At 49.4% G+C, this 17,019-nt stretch overlaps 1 protein-coding gene across 2 annotated transcripts in view; it reads left to right on the forward strand.

The window, feature by feature from the left end:
* PRUNE1 (prune exopolyphosphatase 1) overlaps positions 1–14,087 on the forward strand; it is a 30,592-nt gene extending 16,505 nt beyond the window's left edge. For both annotated transcript variants that reach the window (XM_083591316.1, XM_083591317.1), the window contains 4 exons: positions 146–304; positions 1,986–2,080; positions 2,170–2,328; positions 12,663–14,087. In XM_083591316.1, coding sequence (XP_083447442.1) covers positions 146–304; positions 1,986–2,080; positions 2,170–2,328; positions 12,663–13,139 — 890 coding nt within the window. In that variant the 3' untranslated portion in view covers positions 13,140–14,087. The remainder of the gene's footprint in view (positions 1–145; positions 305–1,985; positions 2,081–2,169; positions 2,329–12,662) is intronic.
* Positions 14,088–17,019: the final 2,932 nt, after the last annotated feature.

Below are 17,019 nucleotides of genomic sequence, written 5' to 3' on the forward strand. Positions count from 1 at the left end.
TAGAAGAAGGAGGGGAGGTTGGCCCCCCAAAGTTTGGGAACCACAGTTCTCACCCTTCTCGTCTTTCAAACCTGCAAACGTAAAATATTCTTTATGGATTGGACTGTCTTGTGTTGCCTCTTGATCCTCTTACTTGACTCTGCAGGTACGATTGTTCTGGACTGTGTCAACATGTCCCCTGAAGCCGGCAAAGTGACCCCGAAGGACACCCATTACGCTTCCCTTTTGGAGTCGAAGTTCCCCGATCTTCCCTCCAGAAGCGTTATCTTTGAAGCCCTGCAGAGGGCCAAGTTTGATGTCTCAGGTATGAGCCGCCCACCGTCCTCCTTAGTCTTGCCTCGTAAAGGATATTGCAGAGCCGGAACGGTTGAGAAAAGGACAACCAAAATTATTGGGTGCAGGGGCAGTGGGGCAGCTCCCCTATAAGAAAAGGTAAAATACACACTTGGGGCTATTTTTAATTTAGAGGAAAGGCAAGTAAGGAGGGACAGGGTAAGAGGTGAATAAGCTGGTGCATTGTGCTGGGAGCGTGGATGGGGGGAGAAGGTTTCTCTCCCTCTCTTGTAAAAGTAAAACTTGAAGCTGAATATTGGGTGATTGAAGGCAAGCGAAAGAAAGCCCTTCTTTGTGCCAGAGCAGAGTTAAACTCTGGAACTCCCTCCCACTGCTGGAGGCAAGGTGCTTCTGAATACAGTGGTACCTCTGGATGCGAATGGGATCCGTTCCGGAGCCCCGTTCGCATCCTGAAGCGAACGCAACCCACGTCCGCGCATCTGCGGGTCACGATTCGCTGCTTCCGCACATGACATAATTTTGAGCATTTGTGCATGCTCGAGCGGCGAAACCCGGAAGTAATACATCCCATTATTTCTGGGTTGCCGTGGAGAGCAACCTGAAAATATTCATCCCAAAGCTACTTAAACCCAAGGTATGACTGTACAGTGGTACCTCTGGTTGCGAACGGGATCCGTTTTGGAGGCCCGTTCGCAACATGAAAAGAGCGCAACCCGCAGCGGCACGTCTGCACACGCGCGGGTTGAGATTCGCCGCTTCTGCGCATGCGCGTGACACCATTTTGCGCTTCTGCACATGCGCGAGCAGCGAAACCTGGAAGTAACCCTTTCCGGTACTTCCGGGTCGCTGGCGGAAGTATCATGAAAGAATGTAACATGAAGCAGACGTAACATGAGGTATGACTGTACCGTTTCTTAGGAATCACAGGCGGGGCGAGTGCTTTCGAACTCAGGTCCCGCCTAGGGGCTTCCCATCAAGGTGTCTAGCTGGCCCCAGCGAGAACGGGATGCTGGATTAAGTGGGCCATTCACCTGGTCCAGCTAGAGAGCTCATCTGATGGAACCTGCAGGTTCTTGGGGCATTTTTGGCCATTGTGGGAACGGGATGCTGAACTACCGTATTTTTCGCTCTATAAGACGCACTTTTTCCCCTCCAAAAATTAAGGGGAAATGGTTGTGCGTCCTATGGAGCGAATGCAGGCCTCTTGGCTTCAGCGAAAGCAACGCGAAGCCTCCAAAGCGCAGAGGGAGCGCTCCCTCCACGCTCCGGAGGCTACGCGTTGCTTTCGCTGAAGCCTGGAGAGCGAGAGGGGTCGGTGCGCACTGACTCTCCTGGCTTCAGTGAAAGGAACCCGAAGCCTTCAGAGCACAGTGCAAGTTCCCGCTGCACTCCAAAGGCTTCAGGTGGCTGTCCCTGAAGCCTTAAGGGCGCAATGGGAACTTGCGCTGCGCTCCGAAGGCTTCGGGTTCCTTTTTCCGAAGCCAGGAGAGCAAGACTCTCCTGGCTTCAGTAGAGAGGGAGAGCTGCACAGCGCCCCTTCAGCCAAGCGGGAGGAGAAATGGAAGGGACTTGTTCTCCCCCTCTAAAACAAGGTGCGTCCTATGGTCGGGTGCGTCCTATAGAGCAAAAAATACGGTAGATGGGCCTCTGGCCTGATCCAGGAAAGCTCTTCTTATGTTTTTATGACCCAGGACTCACCACAGACCAGATGCTGAGGAAGGACCTCAAGGCCCTCTCTGGGGAAAATGCTGTGATTGCGCTCAGCGCCGTATACATGAACCTACAGGTGAGCACAGGAAGGGGCCAGAAGCCATTTCAGGTGTGCCTGTATTGCCTTCCTCCTTGTCTCTTCTCACGATCCTCCTCTCCACTCAGGCCTTCCTGTGCCGTCCCGGTTTGGAGCAGGAGCTGTCCGCCTTCTGCCAGCAGAGGAGCTACGACGCCTTGCTTGCCATGACCATCTCCTTCAACGAGCAGAACGTGCCTTTCAGGCAGCTCGCCGTGTACAGCCAGAACCCGGAACTCCAGGCAGCGGTGAGTTCGAATGGCGCCCTGTCGGGATGAGAGAAAGAATAGCGAGTCCTTCCCTAGAAAACACAACAGGTTGCTGCAAGGGGCCTCTTGGTTGATTTCCAGGATATTGGACCCCGCAAAGCATTGGTTAGAAATAGCCCCCACCCTTTTCTCAGTGACAGGCTGGTCACGTTTATTTCTGAACTCCTGCGCCTTTATTTTTTTTTTTTTTATAATATTTTTATTTTTCCATATAAACACAATACAACAAACATAAACATACAAAAACAAAAACAAAACAAAAAACATGTATCATTTCATATCCTAATTTCATATCCTATCTTCCCCGACTTCCTCATGCCTCCCCTTTCTGTATTCCAAATTCTTATCGATTGTTCAGCAAATCTTCCCTTATTTTAATTTAAATTTAGACTATTCTTCCTTATTCTCCTTGTCTTAACCATTGCTAATAGTAACCATTTACTTTCCAGTCCAACATCATTCTAACTTTCATTAACTTTGTGATATTTCTTTAAATAGTCCTTGAATTTTTTCCATTCTTCTTGCGCTGCTTCTCTTCCCTGGTTTCGGATTCTGCTCGTCATTTCTGCCAAGCCCATATAGTCTGAACTCCTGCGCCTTTAAACTAGGGGTGTTTATAGAGGGAGAGATTTCCATCTCCTCCGGCGTTAGTTGCAATCGCCGCCGTTTCCATTCTGCTGCAGTCCGGCTTCTGCTAAAACCTATCTGTTTTGGCCAAGACTAATATACTGTATTTTTCGCTCCATAAGACGCGCCTGACCATAAGATGCACCTAGTGTTTAGAGGAGGAAAACAAGAAAAGATATATTCTGAACGAAACAGTGGATGTATGATTTTTGTGGTTCATGCTGTGGCCACAGACATGTGATTTGACAGTGAGTTTGGGGTAGCCCAATGCAAGAATCCTGAGGATCCATGTGGATCCGTGCTTTGTAACCACGTTTTCGTGCAATTGTGGATGCGTGATTTTTTTGGTGCAGGCTGTAGCCATGGACATGCAATGTGATCTGATGGTGAATTTGGGTGACCCAATGCAAAAATCCTGAGGATCCATGGGCTTTTACCTCCCCCCTCCCAGGCAGCCTCCTTTATCGCTAGCCTCACTTATCTCCCTCCCGATTGCTTGCCGATCAGCTGCTGCCTTTCAACACTCCCTTCCCTCTTGTTTGCCTTAGTGTCTGGAGCAGTTTTTTTGCTCCTCCTCTTCTAATTTCTCTCCTCATTGCTTTAGTCTTCCTGTTTCCCCCCTTTGCAAGTTCGCTGTCTTTACCTCCCCCCTCCCAGGCAGCCTCCTTTATTGCTAGAGTCCCTTATCGATTGTGGAATGAATTGTGGAATGTTGGGAGGACAGATAAAACGAATTCCTTCTTCACCCAGCACGCTGTTGAACTGTGGAACTCGCTGCCACAGGAGGCAATGATGGCTTTAGAAAAGGATTAGGAACATTTGTGGAGGGGAAGGCTATTAGCTGCAATAGGTTCTGCCTCCACGTCAGAGGCAGGAATGCTTCTGAATGCTAGTTGCTGGAAACAACAGAAAGGGGGGGGTGGCTTTTGTTCTCAGGTCCTGCGTCAAGGTTTCCCTTTGGGGCATGTCATTATGTGTATGTGTGTAATGTCATTATGTAATGTTCATGGACTGAAATGTATGACAAGAGGGAACTCTGCTCATATTCGCTTGCGTGATTTCTGTTGCTCGCCTTGGGTGAACATGTGGAATTGCAGCAGTTTCGGACAGAGCTCTCTGACTTCCACTTGTGGGACAAATGTTAGAGAGGTCCATTCAGGCTTCCCCAGCTTGATCTTTTGCCCTACAACTCCCATGCAGCTGCGCTGGTGGGGGCTGATGGGAATTGTAGTCCAGCTGGGGTAAGACCCCATCGTTCATCTGCTCTTTTGACAGGATAGATACTCAATACCAAAGACTACACGTTTTCTGTCTGAAATAATTGATAGGGAATTTTTATTTACTTAAAAGAGGCTGCTGTATCTTGCCTGGGGAAATTCATAATGTTATGTTCGTTCTGGCTTTTCCGAAAAAAATAATTTCGGTTTTACATCGTTTTATTGGGGGTTTGTGCGATGTTATTATTTCTTATACGTGTTAAAATAGCTTCGATTTGCTTGGGGCATTTAGAAATGAATGTTTGTTCACGGTGCATGTAGTTTTTACGTGGGTCTGCGTCGGCGTGCGTTGATCTTAACTCGAATGCCTTTCGTACGGATCCACCCTCCTTTTCTGAACCTCTTTACGATGGTGTAAACACTAGATGCACACAAGCATGCGAAATCAGGCCTCCCAATTGATCCGTGCCGGGGTAACCTGCAGCTGAACCCATGGCCCGTTTCCAAAACCCCACCCACTCCACAAACCCCCACCGCTTTGGCCCCACCTGCTGCCAACACATTAACCCTCCCCAAGGGAACAACATTCACCCCTCCCCTGGATCTGAACTGTTGGGAACTCCCCCCTTGCAAAATTGGCCACCGGTCCGAAAACCACCTTTCTCTTCCAGAGTTCGAAGTCGAGACCTGCAAGGTTTCTATGCGCGAACAAAAAAAATCCCTGCTATTTTGATCGAGTCCTTTGTCCTTTTCCTGGGCTCCCTTCCTCCCCGTCAGCTCTCACACTACGTTTCCACGGTGCCCCAAAGCCTCCACCCCATATCCTCTGCCTGCTTCTCCCCAGATCTTCCCAGTTGCCATAGCCGGGGGTGTGTGGGGCAGGAGAGACAGTCCTTATTCATCCATCCATCCATCCGTCTGGAGAGAAGGGAGCCTTGCTTGGCTGACTCCCAAGGCAAGGGGGAGGGATGTTTACGCAGGCGAGTGGGTCCCCCACCCCTCTGCTAAAGCAGTCGTCATTCATTAACCACGGTCAAAGGTTTCTGAGATCACCAGCTAACTAAGTGGGGGGACGTTCAGTGCGCAGGAGAAAGCGCTGTCATGCTCGCGGTTGTCACACTACATTTCCCCCGGCCTGCCTGACGGAAGGTAAGTGGGGTCTCTGGGGAGGGTCTTCTTTCTTGCACCCCCCACTTTCCTCTGTCCTCTGCCCCACTCCCCATCTTTGAGTGGCGGAGGGTATCCTTCTCAGCCCTGCATTAATTCGATTCTGTATTGATTCGATTGCTTTTTTTTTTTTTGCACAGGCTGAGCTTTAAGAAGGAAGGGTGTTAACGGATTCCATTTTCTCCTTCCTTTCTTTCTTCCTCCCTGCCAGTATTTAAAAAGCTCGTTGGTGTGTTCTGGCAGGAATCAAAGGCGCCTCCTTTTTTAAACCACCCTGAATGCATTTGATCAGTGCGGATATGCCGCTGTGTCCAATAGGGCTTAGGATAAATTTTCTCTCCTGCACAACCTACTATTAATGTCTATTATTATTATTGTTATTACACACATGTTTACAAACCTGCAACCTGTATTTCAATACAAAAAAATCTGGCAGCGTGGTAACAATCTAGAAGACTATACCACTCCCTTATTATTATTTTTTAAAAGATCAAGCCCCCAGTCCTCAGCATTTTCAGAGGGCTTCATTTTTTCCAAAGTGCATCAAATGTTTACGAAACTGCAACCTGTATTTCAAACTGAAAAATTGGGCAGCGTGGAAGGAACCTAGGAAAATCTCATTCTCTTTTTTATTATTATTATTATTATTATTATTATTATTATTATTATTATTATTAAAATCATGCTTTTCAGTTGGCTTAGTTTCCGCCCCAAAGGGTCAAAGTTTAAGCAAGCCTCTCCAGACATGTAGAACATTGAAATGCATTGAAATCTCGTTTTCAGCCCTAGCGCTGATTTCTGAAGGCTTTAGATGCCAATTTTAAACTGTCTCTTTACTGATAGTTTCATTGTTTTATCCTTTTTGCAAATCGCTTAGTGGTGTGTCCCCCCCCCAAAAAAAACCACAAACACACCAAGCGGTATATAAATTGTATGGAAAAAACTTATTTATTTAAATTTGGAGAAGTGCTTTGGGGGCTGTCTCCTGCTTGAAAAAAAGAACCCATGGCTGAGTAATCATATCAGTTCTAGTTAAGCAACTAGTTAATTCAATCTGCATGTGAGTTAATGCAATCATTTGGGGTGCGGGGAGAAAGCCAAACACCCCCACACCCCCAGCTGGCTAGAGAAGCATCAGAAATTGCGAATAATAGGCTCAAAAAGCAACCAAAAGCGAAAAAAAAACCTTTGCAGTGTTTCAGTTGCAAGAATAAAAGTTCAATGACGGTTTGCGACAACACAGCCAGTGGAGGCAGTGGGAGAGGGAACCCTTGTCTCTATTTGTGCCCAGACCAGTGGAATCCAATTTATTTCAACTTCCAAGCCAGCCGTCCCCCGAAGTCCTTCCGCTCTGAACCACGGCCGCTTTTCACTTGCCCGCAAAATTTCCCTGCCTGCTGCGGACAAGCGTTTGTGTTTTGGAAGCTTCCGCTGTAGCGAACTTGTTCGTATTTTAAGCTGCCGAGAGCCCGTCCGCCATAGCATCGTCTTGCAAGAGAGATTCCCTCCGGGGTGTTTAAAAAACAACAACCAGCCCTCCCGAGGGGCGAGGCCTCTTCGGAGACGGCGCCTTCCGGGGACCGTGTGCTGGTGGTGGGCGGGGCCAGGGGCAAAACTGAGCGGAGCAACAGATATAAACACTCACTTGGCCAAAACACTCATGGGGGCACGATGGAGGTTTGTTGAAGGGTGAAGCTGAGTGTTGGAAGATTTGGGACAGATCGACGGAATTCCTTCTTTGCGAAGCGCTGACTTGGCCTGCGGAACTCCCTCCCACAAGATGGCTTTGAAACCTGGGCAGCTTTGAAAGAGGACAGGGTAAATTTACAGTGGAGGAGAGGCCTAGCGATGGCTGTTAGGCACGATGGCTGCGCTCTGCCTTCAAAAGCTGCAGGCAGCGATGCTTCTGAATCCCAGTCGCTAGAAAGCGCATATAGAGTCCTTACGTAGGTTCCCTATTGGTAGGAGAAAATAACAGAGGCCAACCAGAGAATATTGAGAAGCAAAGCAGCTAGGAAGCCTGATCTTTATTGATCTGTTGCAACAGGGTGCTGCTCCCCTCACACACAGGAAAGGAGGAGGAAAACAGAACCAAGGTGTTGTTGTTGTTGTTTAGTCGTGTCCGCCTCTTCGTGACCCCCTGGACCAGAGCACGCCAGGCACTCCTGTCTTCCACTGCCTCCCTCATGCTGGTAGCTTCAAGAACACTATCCAACCATCTCGTCCTCTGTCGTCCCCTTCTCCTTGTGCCCTCCATCTTTCCCAGCATCAGGGTCTTTTCCAGGGAGTCTTCTCTTCTCATGAGGCGGCCAAAGTCTTGGAGCCTCAGCTTCAGGATCTGTCCTTCCCATGAGCACTCAGGGCTGATTTCCTTCAGAATGGAGAGGTTTGATCTTCTTGCAGTCCATGGGACTCTCAAGAGTCTCCAAGGTGTACCTGCCCTTATGTAGACATTTAAATTGCCCGCCCTGGAGCTCAAGGTCTCCATACAACATACATCCCAGAAGGGGTGTAACCCAAGACACCCGCCCCAAACATCATACATATACATCACAGAAAAGGTGGTCTACAACAGAAAATTGAATCTTGTTTTTCCTGTCTGCCAGGTTATCTGATAATGTCTTATCTGATTGCCTTTCCTGGTAGTCTGCCCATTCCTTTGAAACGGTAATTACCCAATTCATGCCCTGCCTCCTTGCAGAGAAAACATTCGGTCAGTTTGGGAGTCAAAATGGTTTCAGGACGGTCTTCCTGCGCCGCTCCAGACATGTGGTCCACATATCTATGTTTGTGCTTGGTTGGTACATTTAAATTACTTTTATTATAGATATAGAAGACCTTAAATTTTTTATTGCAAAAGAATTGCATTATCCTTTACTCGATATCTTTTGCGGCTCTTCCTCTGCACGACGCCCTGTGGAAGGAGTTTATTAGGAAGCGGGAGAAGTTAATGGGCGCATAACAAGCGAGGGACACGGTTCACAAAGCGGCTAATTCCTCCAGCCTCCGTCCTTGACAAGGCAGCTGTAAAAATCGCCTTTTTCTCCCTCTCTGCCCTTCCTCCTTGAATACAAATGAGGGCATTTCTTTGGGTGGTTTTTCTTTCTTCCTTTTTCAATGGGAAGTCCTCACAGCTTTCGCCTCTGGCAAAGAAAGGCCTTCTAGGCTGGGCAAGTTGCAAGGCTGGCTGTAGCTTTGATGCTGCCCACTGGTTTGGTGTTTTTTTTTTTTTTTTTAGGGGGGCTCCTCTCCCTGCGGGACGCGGGTGGCGCTATGGGTTAAACCACAGAGCCTAGGACTTGTCGATCGGAAGGTCGGCGGTTCGAATCCCCGCGACGGGGTGAGCTCCCGTTGCTCGGTCCCTGCTCCTGCCAACCTAGCAGTTTGAAAGCACGTCAAGTGCAAGTAGATTAATAGGTACCGCTCCGGCGGGAAGGTAAACGGCGTTTCCGTGCGCTGCTCTGGTTCGCCAGAAGTGGCTTAGACATGCTGGCCACATGACCCGGAAGCTGTACGCCGGCTCCCTCGGCCAATAAAGCGAGATGAGCGCCACAACCCCAGAGTCGGCCACGACTGGACCTAATGGTCAGGGGTCCCTTTACTTACCTCTCCCTACTCCATCATTATTTTAAAAAATTGCTTTTCTACCTCCATATCATAAACAAATGTACATGTCAAAGCAGTTTAAAGCAATAAAACTATACTATAAATCCATTAGAAAGTTAAAAACAGACATGAATTGACCCTTGTGGAAGGATGTACTCCTACTGGAATAGAAGTTTTCACCAGGTGTTTTAAAGTTGTCCTGCTGGATCTCCAGTGGCAGGGAGTTCCACAGAGCTGGCCCGATGACGACCCCAAAGGCTCGATTTCTTGTGGTTGTCAAAGGAGCCTCGCAGAGTCAGGGCTGTGGCATTTGTAGGGCTCAGGCAAAAGGAATGGGTGGATGCAATGCTATTTGGAACCGGAAGGCAGGCTTGAATTTGGGGGCGCCGAGGGGAAGGTCCCCAAGGTTCAGTCCCCAGGATCTCCACCTTGGGCAACAAAAGACATGCCTGAAGCCCCGAAGAGCCACTGGGACCGTGATCTGAGTCTGCTGGAAGCAGCTTCCTGGTTGTTCTTCAGATCAGCATTCAGAACCACGAGGACTAGAATCTTATAATTTTAGTTTTAGGGGGAGAGCTGTAGCTCTGTGGCATAGCGCTTGTTTTGCGCGCAGGAGGTCCCCGGTCCAGTATCCGACAGCATCCACATGTAGGGCTGGGAACTACCCTATTTTTCGCTCTATAAGATGCACCAGACCCCAAGACGCACCTAGTTTTTGGAGGAGGAAAACAAGAAAAAAAATATTCTGAATCTCAGAAGCCAGAACAGCAAGAGGGATCGCTGCGCAGTGAAAGCAGCAATCCCTCTTGCTGTTCTGGCTTCTGGGATAGCTGCGCGGCCTGCATTCGCTCCATATGATGCACACACATTTTCCCTTACTTTTTAGGAGGGGAAAATGAGTCTTATAGAGCAAAAATACGGTATCTCCTGCCTGAAACCCAGGAGAAATGCTGTCAGTCAGAGCAGACAGTACTGGGCTAGATGGCTGCTGCAATAAAAGGATCCTGGTCTACGATGGGCCTTTGGGGCCTGATCCGGCGTGGATTCTCCTTGAACCTTGGACCTTCATCCAGCTCAACTTTGGTTCTCTGGGACCCATGTAAATTCTGTTAAACCTCCCTCCCTTCCAAAGCAATTGCAACTTCGAAACGTACAACCCTGCAGGGCTGTTGTTAAGAAGTGCCACGCTAGTTTATGCGGAAGCATTTGCAACCGCTGCTCTGCTGTGCGGGATACAGTGTGGCGCAGTGATGAGAGTGCTGAATTAGAACCCAGGACAGACCCGGCTTCGAATCCCCACTCAGCCGTGAAGCTCCCTGGTTCTGACCTTGGCCTAGTTGCTGTCTTCTGTCCTCCTAACCTACCTCACAGGGTTGTTGTTGTTGTTGTTAAAGGAGGAGGGGGAGAACCACGTGTACCACCTTGAGCTCTTTGGAGAAAGTTTCCTCCAAAGCAGGGGGTTGGTCTGGATGACCCTCTGGGTCCCTTCCAACGCGGCAATTCTCTGATCTCAGCTGTACACATGTGCTGCGCATCGTGTGTGTGGCGTCATGTAGCCACTTTCTGCCGCACGTGGCCCCCAGAGGGTCCACGAAGGACAGAAGCAGCCCTCGGCCCAGAAAATCCGAGCTATCCCTGCATCGAAGCGCCAAAAAAAGGCTTTTGACCGCTCCGAGTTGACCTTGCTGTCCTAGAGAATCAGATGCGGGGGGCATCCTCTTCGTGGAGGCATATTTTTGGACTGTTCCTAACCCCCCCACCCCACCCTCTCCTCTGCCTTTTATTGGGAAAGGCTAATCTGGCATCGCGACGGCAGGCTCAGATCCTGTGGCCGCCGTTCCTGGATTTGCCTGACGTCGCGTACAGCCCACAAGTGAGTCACGCTGCCGTCCTCAGCTGACTTCCTCATTTCCAAAAGGGGCTGTCAAAAAGACCTAAAATAAGAGGCTCTTATCAGCAGCCCTAGAAACTTCCACGCCGGCGGAGCAAGAGAGAGAGCCCAGCTTTGGACGATTTCTCTGCCACCCCTTCTACGCCCATCCTTCACCTCTCTGATTGAGGTGAGTGGTTGGGGTCTCAGGATGCGACCGACGGATAGCAGGAAAGCCCCCTCCATCCTGCAGACGGGAGCCACGAGGTGGACTTTGGTCTGGCGTTCCTCTTTCGCAGCCTTTCCAGGAGGCGCCACTGCAGATGGCCTTCTGCACTCCAAACAGATGCACTGCATAATAATAATAATAATAATAATAATAATAATAATAATTTATTATTCATACCCCGCCCATCTGGCTGAGTTTCCCCAGCCACTCTGGGCAGCTCCCAATCAAGTGTTAAAAACAGTATAGCGTTAAATATAAAAAACTTCCCTAAACAGGGCTTCCTTGAGATGTCTTCTGAATGTCAGGTAGTTGTTTATCTCTTTGACATCTGATGGGAGGGCGTTCCACGGGGTGGGCACCACTACTGAGAAGACCCTCTGCCTGGTTCCCTGCAACCTCACTTCTCGCAATGAGGGAACCACCAGAAGGCCCTTGGCGCTGGACCTCAGTGTCCTGGCTGAATGATAGGGGTGGAGATGCTCCTTCAGGGTTGTTGTTGTTGTTGTTGTTGTTTAGTCGTTTAGTCATGTCCGGCTCTTCGTGACCCCCTGGGCCAGAGCACGCCAGGCCCTCCTGTCTTCCACTGCCTCCCGCAGTTTGGTCAAACTCATGCTGGTAGCTTCGAGAACACTGTCCCACCATCTCGTCCTCTGTCGTCCCCTTCTCCTTGCGCCCTCCATCTTTTCCAACATCAGGGTCTTTTCCAGGGAGTCTTCTCTTCTCATGAGGTGGCCAAAGTCTTGGAGCCTCAGCTTCAGGGTCTGTCCTTCCAGTGAGCACTCAGGGCTGATTTCCTTCAGAATGGAGAGGTTTGATCTTCTTGCAGTCCATGGGACTCTCAAGAGTCTCCTCCAGCATCAGAATTCAAAAGCATCAATTCTTCGGCGATCAGCCTTTTATGGTCCAGCTCTCACTTCCATACATCACGACTGGGAAAACCAGAGCTTTAACTATACGGACCTTTGTCGGCAAGGTGATGTCTCTGCTTTTTAAGATGCTGGCTAGGTTTGTCATTGCTTCCCCCCCCTTTTTTTAAAAGTAATTTTTATTGAATGATTTTATGTTACAAAAAACAATACAGCCATACTACCACTAAATATAATTAAGAAATAAAAATTACATACAACAATATTTAATTTGTTATTTGTTATTTACCGTCTTACTTCCTCCCAAACATTCCATACAGGAACACACATATGTGCAGACACCCCCACTCCCAAGAAGCAGGAAACATAATAAATCCTTAATTGTTATCCGCCTCCTTTTACTTCCTTTGTCACTCGAACGCTAGCACTGAGTCAAAACTATTACAGTGGTACCTCAGGTTACATACGCTTCAGGTTACAGACTCCGCTAACCCAGAAATAGTGCTTCAGGTTAAGAACTTTGCTTCAGGATAAGAACAGAAATTGGGCTCCAGTGGCGTGGCAGCAGCAGGAGGCCCCATTAGCTAAAGTGGTGCTTCAGGTTAAGAACAGTTTCAGGTTAAGAACAGACCTCCGGAACGTATTAAGTTCTTAACCCAAGGTACCACTGTATTGCAGTGTTGAACGTATCTTCTGTAACCATCGAGCTTCTTGTGTTTCTGTTCCCCCAGGTCTGCCGAGCTTTAGAAACCTCCAGCAGCCCTCCCCTGAGCCTGTCTCCCCTTGAGAGCCCGTACGCCACCGTCCGAGCCTACCACCAGGGCAACACCACCGCCTCCCGCAAAAAAGTCCTCCCCGTCGTCCGAGATTTCCTGCGGGAGTGGGACCAACCGGCCCCCGCCGCCATGCAGCCCGAGGCCACAGCCCCGTGCGGCAAGACGAGGCCGGAGCCCCGAGGCGCCGAACCCTGCGAGCGAGAGCGGGGGGCCGGGGGCCTCAGGAGAGACCCCGCGAAGCCACACCGCCTGGGGGACGACCTGGCCGCGGACGACGACGCCCCGCTGCCCCCCACGCCCATGAACAGCCTGGTGGACGAGTGCCCCCTCGACCGGGGGCTCCCCAAACTGTCGGCCGAGGCCGTCTTCGAAAAGTTCAGCCGCATCGCTGAGGCTCGCTTCTCCACGGACGACGAACCGGGGAAGAAGTGATGCTGGACGGACTCCTTTTTGAACCCGGGGAAATTCTCTAGCAGGGGTGTGTGAATGTGTTTGTGTGCGCGAACGGACGCACGGACGGATGTGGGGGAATCTAACGTGCGGCACGTTTCTCCCGCACGCGGAGGAACGAGAGGCAGCGGGGAAAGGATTTTGGGCGGGGAGATGGTTGGACAAAGCGTTTCTGCGGCTCGGGGAGACAGACCTTGAGCGCGGGGTCTCCACTAATGGCAAAGGCTAGAGACAAAGATGCACAGAGCAGCTGCCCGCAGGTAATAATAATAATAATAATAATTCATTATTACGGTCGGAGACCAGCTTGCAAAACACATAATGGGACTGCACTCCCGAAAGCAAAGCAGACATTTAAAACAATATACAGCAATGGCAGGCATAATTTTCTAGATCGCGGGGAGACCTCTGTCAATGGGGGTCCCAGGGCAGGTCTGGCTTTTGGAAACGATTTGTATCTACTGTTTGCTCCTGGGTTCCATCGGCCATTAAGAGCAAGAGGTTTTGATCCACGGAGCCCAAGGCTCGTTGAAACGGGGAAGAGAACGGTCCAGCGAGTTGTTGATCCGGACGGAGATAGGCCGTTGTCTCAAGAGGGTTCGGAGAAAGGCATTGTTATCTGCGGGATATGCACACACACCCTGTTTGTCTCACTGTCTCCTCCGGTTCAACAGGTCAGACAGGCTTTTGTGGGAAGCCTTCCAGACCTGTTGGGCCAGGCCAGAGGGGAAAGTACGGCGAGACTTTTAGCTCCGCACCGGGGCAACCGCTGCAGACGAAGCTGAACCATCACTTTTTGCAAGATTTTGGGTCTGGGGAGAGCTTCACCGTGGGCCAAAGACTTCAGCTGCCTCTGTGTGTCTCTAGCATGCTGTTGTGTTTGAAATGGATTTAATACACATTCTAATGAATAAAAGCAAAAACAAAGAACCTGCACTCAAATATACATTCTATTTTAGAATATATCTGGTCTTTTATTTCTGTGCCAGCTCCTGGGAGATCAGATGTCTAGGAATACTGTGTTTTTAAAAAACACCTATTTTTTTAAAAAATCTATATATCCACCCTCAATACACCCATTAGTCAAAATAGAGAGAGACCGACCAGAAGGCTGGAGGAGACAGAAAAGCTGATGGAGGAGAGAGGGAGGGAGAAAAGGATGCCCCACCCACTTTTGGCTCTGGCTCCACCCACCACTTGGTTTGGCCCCGCCCACACCCACACACCATCCTCTGCTGATCAAACATTCCCCCTCCCTCACCATGATCAATCCATCAGATATTGAGAACCAGGGTGGGTGAGCGTTGGACGGCGACCTGCGAGATCCGGGTTCGAAAATCTCCACTCAGCCACGAAGCCCTCGCTGGGGTGATTCTGTGCCAGCTGCTGTCTCTCAGCCTGACCTACCTCACAAGGCTGTTGTGAGGATGAAGCAGGGAGGGGGTGCAGAAAAGAAAGCACGCCACTTCAAGTTCCTTGGAAGGAAAGGCCAGGTTCACAAATGGAACGAAGAAAGAAAAAAACACACCCTTTCCCCCCTCTTGGCTGTGAAATGCAGGGCTGAGGGCAGCTGCACCTGTTGAATTCCTAACCGCTTGTGCAGTCAGTGGCGAAGGTTTGAGATTCCTCCCAGGGAAGGCAGGAAAGCTAAAGGTTTTGTCCCAGGAGGAGATTTCTGCCTTGATCCGTGACGGAGCATAACATGTGCAGGATCGAGAACAGAGGGTGTAAATTGGATCTGAGTATGAACACCGCCTAAGGGACGTGGGTGGCGCTGTGGTCTCAACCACAGAGACTAGGACTTGCCGATCAGAAGGTCGGCGGTTTAAATCCCCGCGACGGGGTGAGCTCCTGTTGCTCAAGAGTAGATAGACATACAGGCCCTGCTCACAAACAGATACCATTCACATACATAGAATCAGAATTGTAGAGTCGTAAGGGACCCCAGAGGGACGCGGGTGGCACTGTGGGTTAAACCACAGAGCCTAGGGCTTGCCAATCGGAAGGTCGGCGGTTCGAATCCCCGCGACGGGGTGAGCTCCTGTTGCTCGGTCCCTGCTCCTGCCAACCTAGCAGTTCAAAAGCACACCAGTGCAAGTAGATAAATAGGTACCGCTCCGGCGGGAAGGTAAACGGCGTTTCCGTGCGCTGCTCTGGTTCGCCAGAAGCGGCTTAGTCATGCTGGCCACATGACCCGGAAGCTGTACGCCGGCTCCCTCGGCCAGTAAAGTGAGATGAGTTCCGTAACCCCAGAGTCGGCCACGACTGGACCTAATGGTCAGGGGTCCCTTTACCTTTTTATGGACACCGCCTATCTGGGCTGCGTTCCTTTCGATGGGGGTATTCAGGTACCAGCACACCGACACATGAACATGTGCGGCATGTCAGTCATAAAAATACACATTTCACAAGGTTACCGAAGAAGAGGGTCATTTATTGACGGAAAAGGGCTTTTAAAACTTGACAGTGCTGCTACTCCACTAGCCAACACTAGAGGGCAGGGTTAAGTGCAAAACGGGAGAATATAGAGACCCATGTCTGGCGTCCCAGGTAGACTGCGACTGCCTATGGAGGCTACATTCCTAGCTTTCGTGGCAAATAATATCAGAAGCCCCAGTAACAAGCCTGAACGTTGGCCAGAAAAGATGGTGCAGGGCTGGAAAGTCTACAGCTGTTTCACTTACTGATGAGCAAGAGAACAGAAAAGGTTTTCAGATGTCAATTTTTATTTGCTGTTCGGTTCAACTTGGTTCCCAGGTTTCTTAAGGGCGTTTGGCCGCTTTGAGAGCAGAATGCTTTTGCTGGAGTGGTCACTGGCCTGGTCCTTAATCATCACCATAATAATAATTTTATTCTTTGTATCCCAGCCACTCTGGGTCGCTTCCAGCAAAATATAAAAACACGACAAAAGGCAAAACTTTAATTGGCGAAACCTACTGGAAGAATAAGAAATAAAGATAAACTTTTTAATAAAAGAATGGAAATGGTTTACCGAATATTTACAGATAAATTGCAAACGGATAAAAACATTCGCAGGATTATTGCAATGACCTGCAGTTTCATAAGAGTATATGCTTAAAAGTAGATAATTAAATGAGCAAATTAAATGAATTTGGATAGGTGGAAGGTATTAAAAAATGAATTTAAGGAGCCGCAGAAAGAGGGGGAAGGAAGTCAAAGTCTGAAATGTTAAATTGATTGTAAAACTAATGAAATGTATAAACTTGAAAAGTATGAATAAAAACATTTAAAAAAAACAACATTAAAAACTCCTTGATACAGAGCTGCCTTCAGATGTCTTCTAAAAGTCATATAGATTATCTCCTTGACATCTGGCGGGAGGGCATTCCACAGGGCGGGCACCACTACCAAGAAGGCTCTCTTCTGCCTGGTTCCCTGTAACCTCACTTCTCACAGAATGATAGAATTGTAGAGTTCGAAGGGACTTGACGGTCATCTAGTCCAACCCCCTTCGATGCAGGAATCTCAGCTAAAGCACCCAGCCAGGGAACTGCCAATAGGCCCTTGGAGCTGGACCTGAGTGCCTGGCCCTCCATGATTCGATGAGAAGTGAAGTTACAGGGACTTAGGGAGCTTCCAGCCCCAGAGGCAGTTTACCCAGATTGCCTTTGGTCACTGTGATAACAGGAAGCTGGTCTAGATAGGCTACTGCCCTTGACCACCAGCACTGCTCCTATGTCCTTGTTTGTTGTTGTTGTTGTTTAGTCGTTTAGTCGTGTCCGCCTCTTAGTGACCCCCTGGACCAGAGCGCGCCAGGCCCTCCTGTCTTCCACTGCCTCCCGCAGTTTGGTCAAACTCATGCTGGTAGCTTCGAGAACACTGTCCAACCATCTCGTCCTCT

Source organism: Podarcis filfolensis, assembly GCF_964270895.1.
Source record: "Podarcis filfolensis genome assembly, chromosome: 16".
NCBI classification, from domain to species: Eukaryota; Metazoa; Chordata; class Lepidosauria; order Squamata; family Lacertidae; genus Podarcis; species Podarcis filfolensis.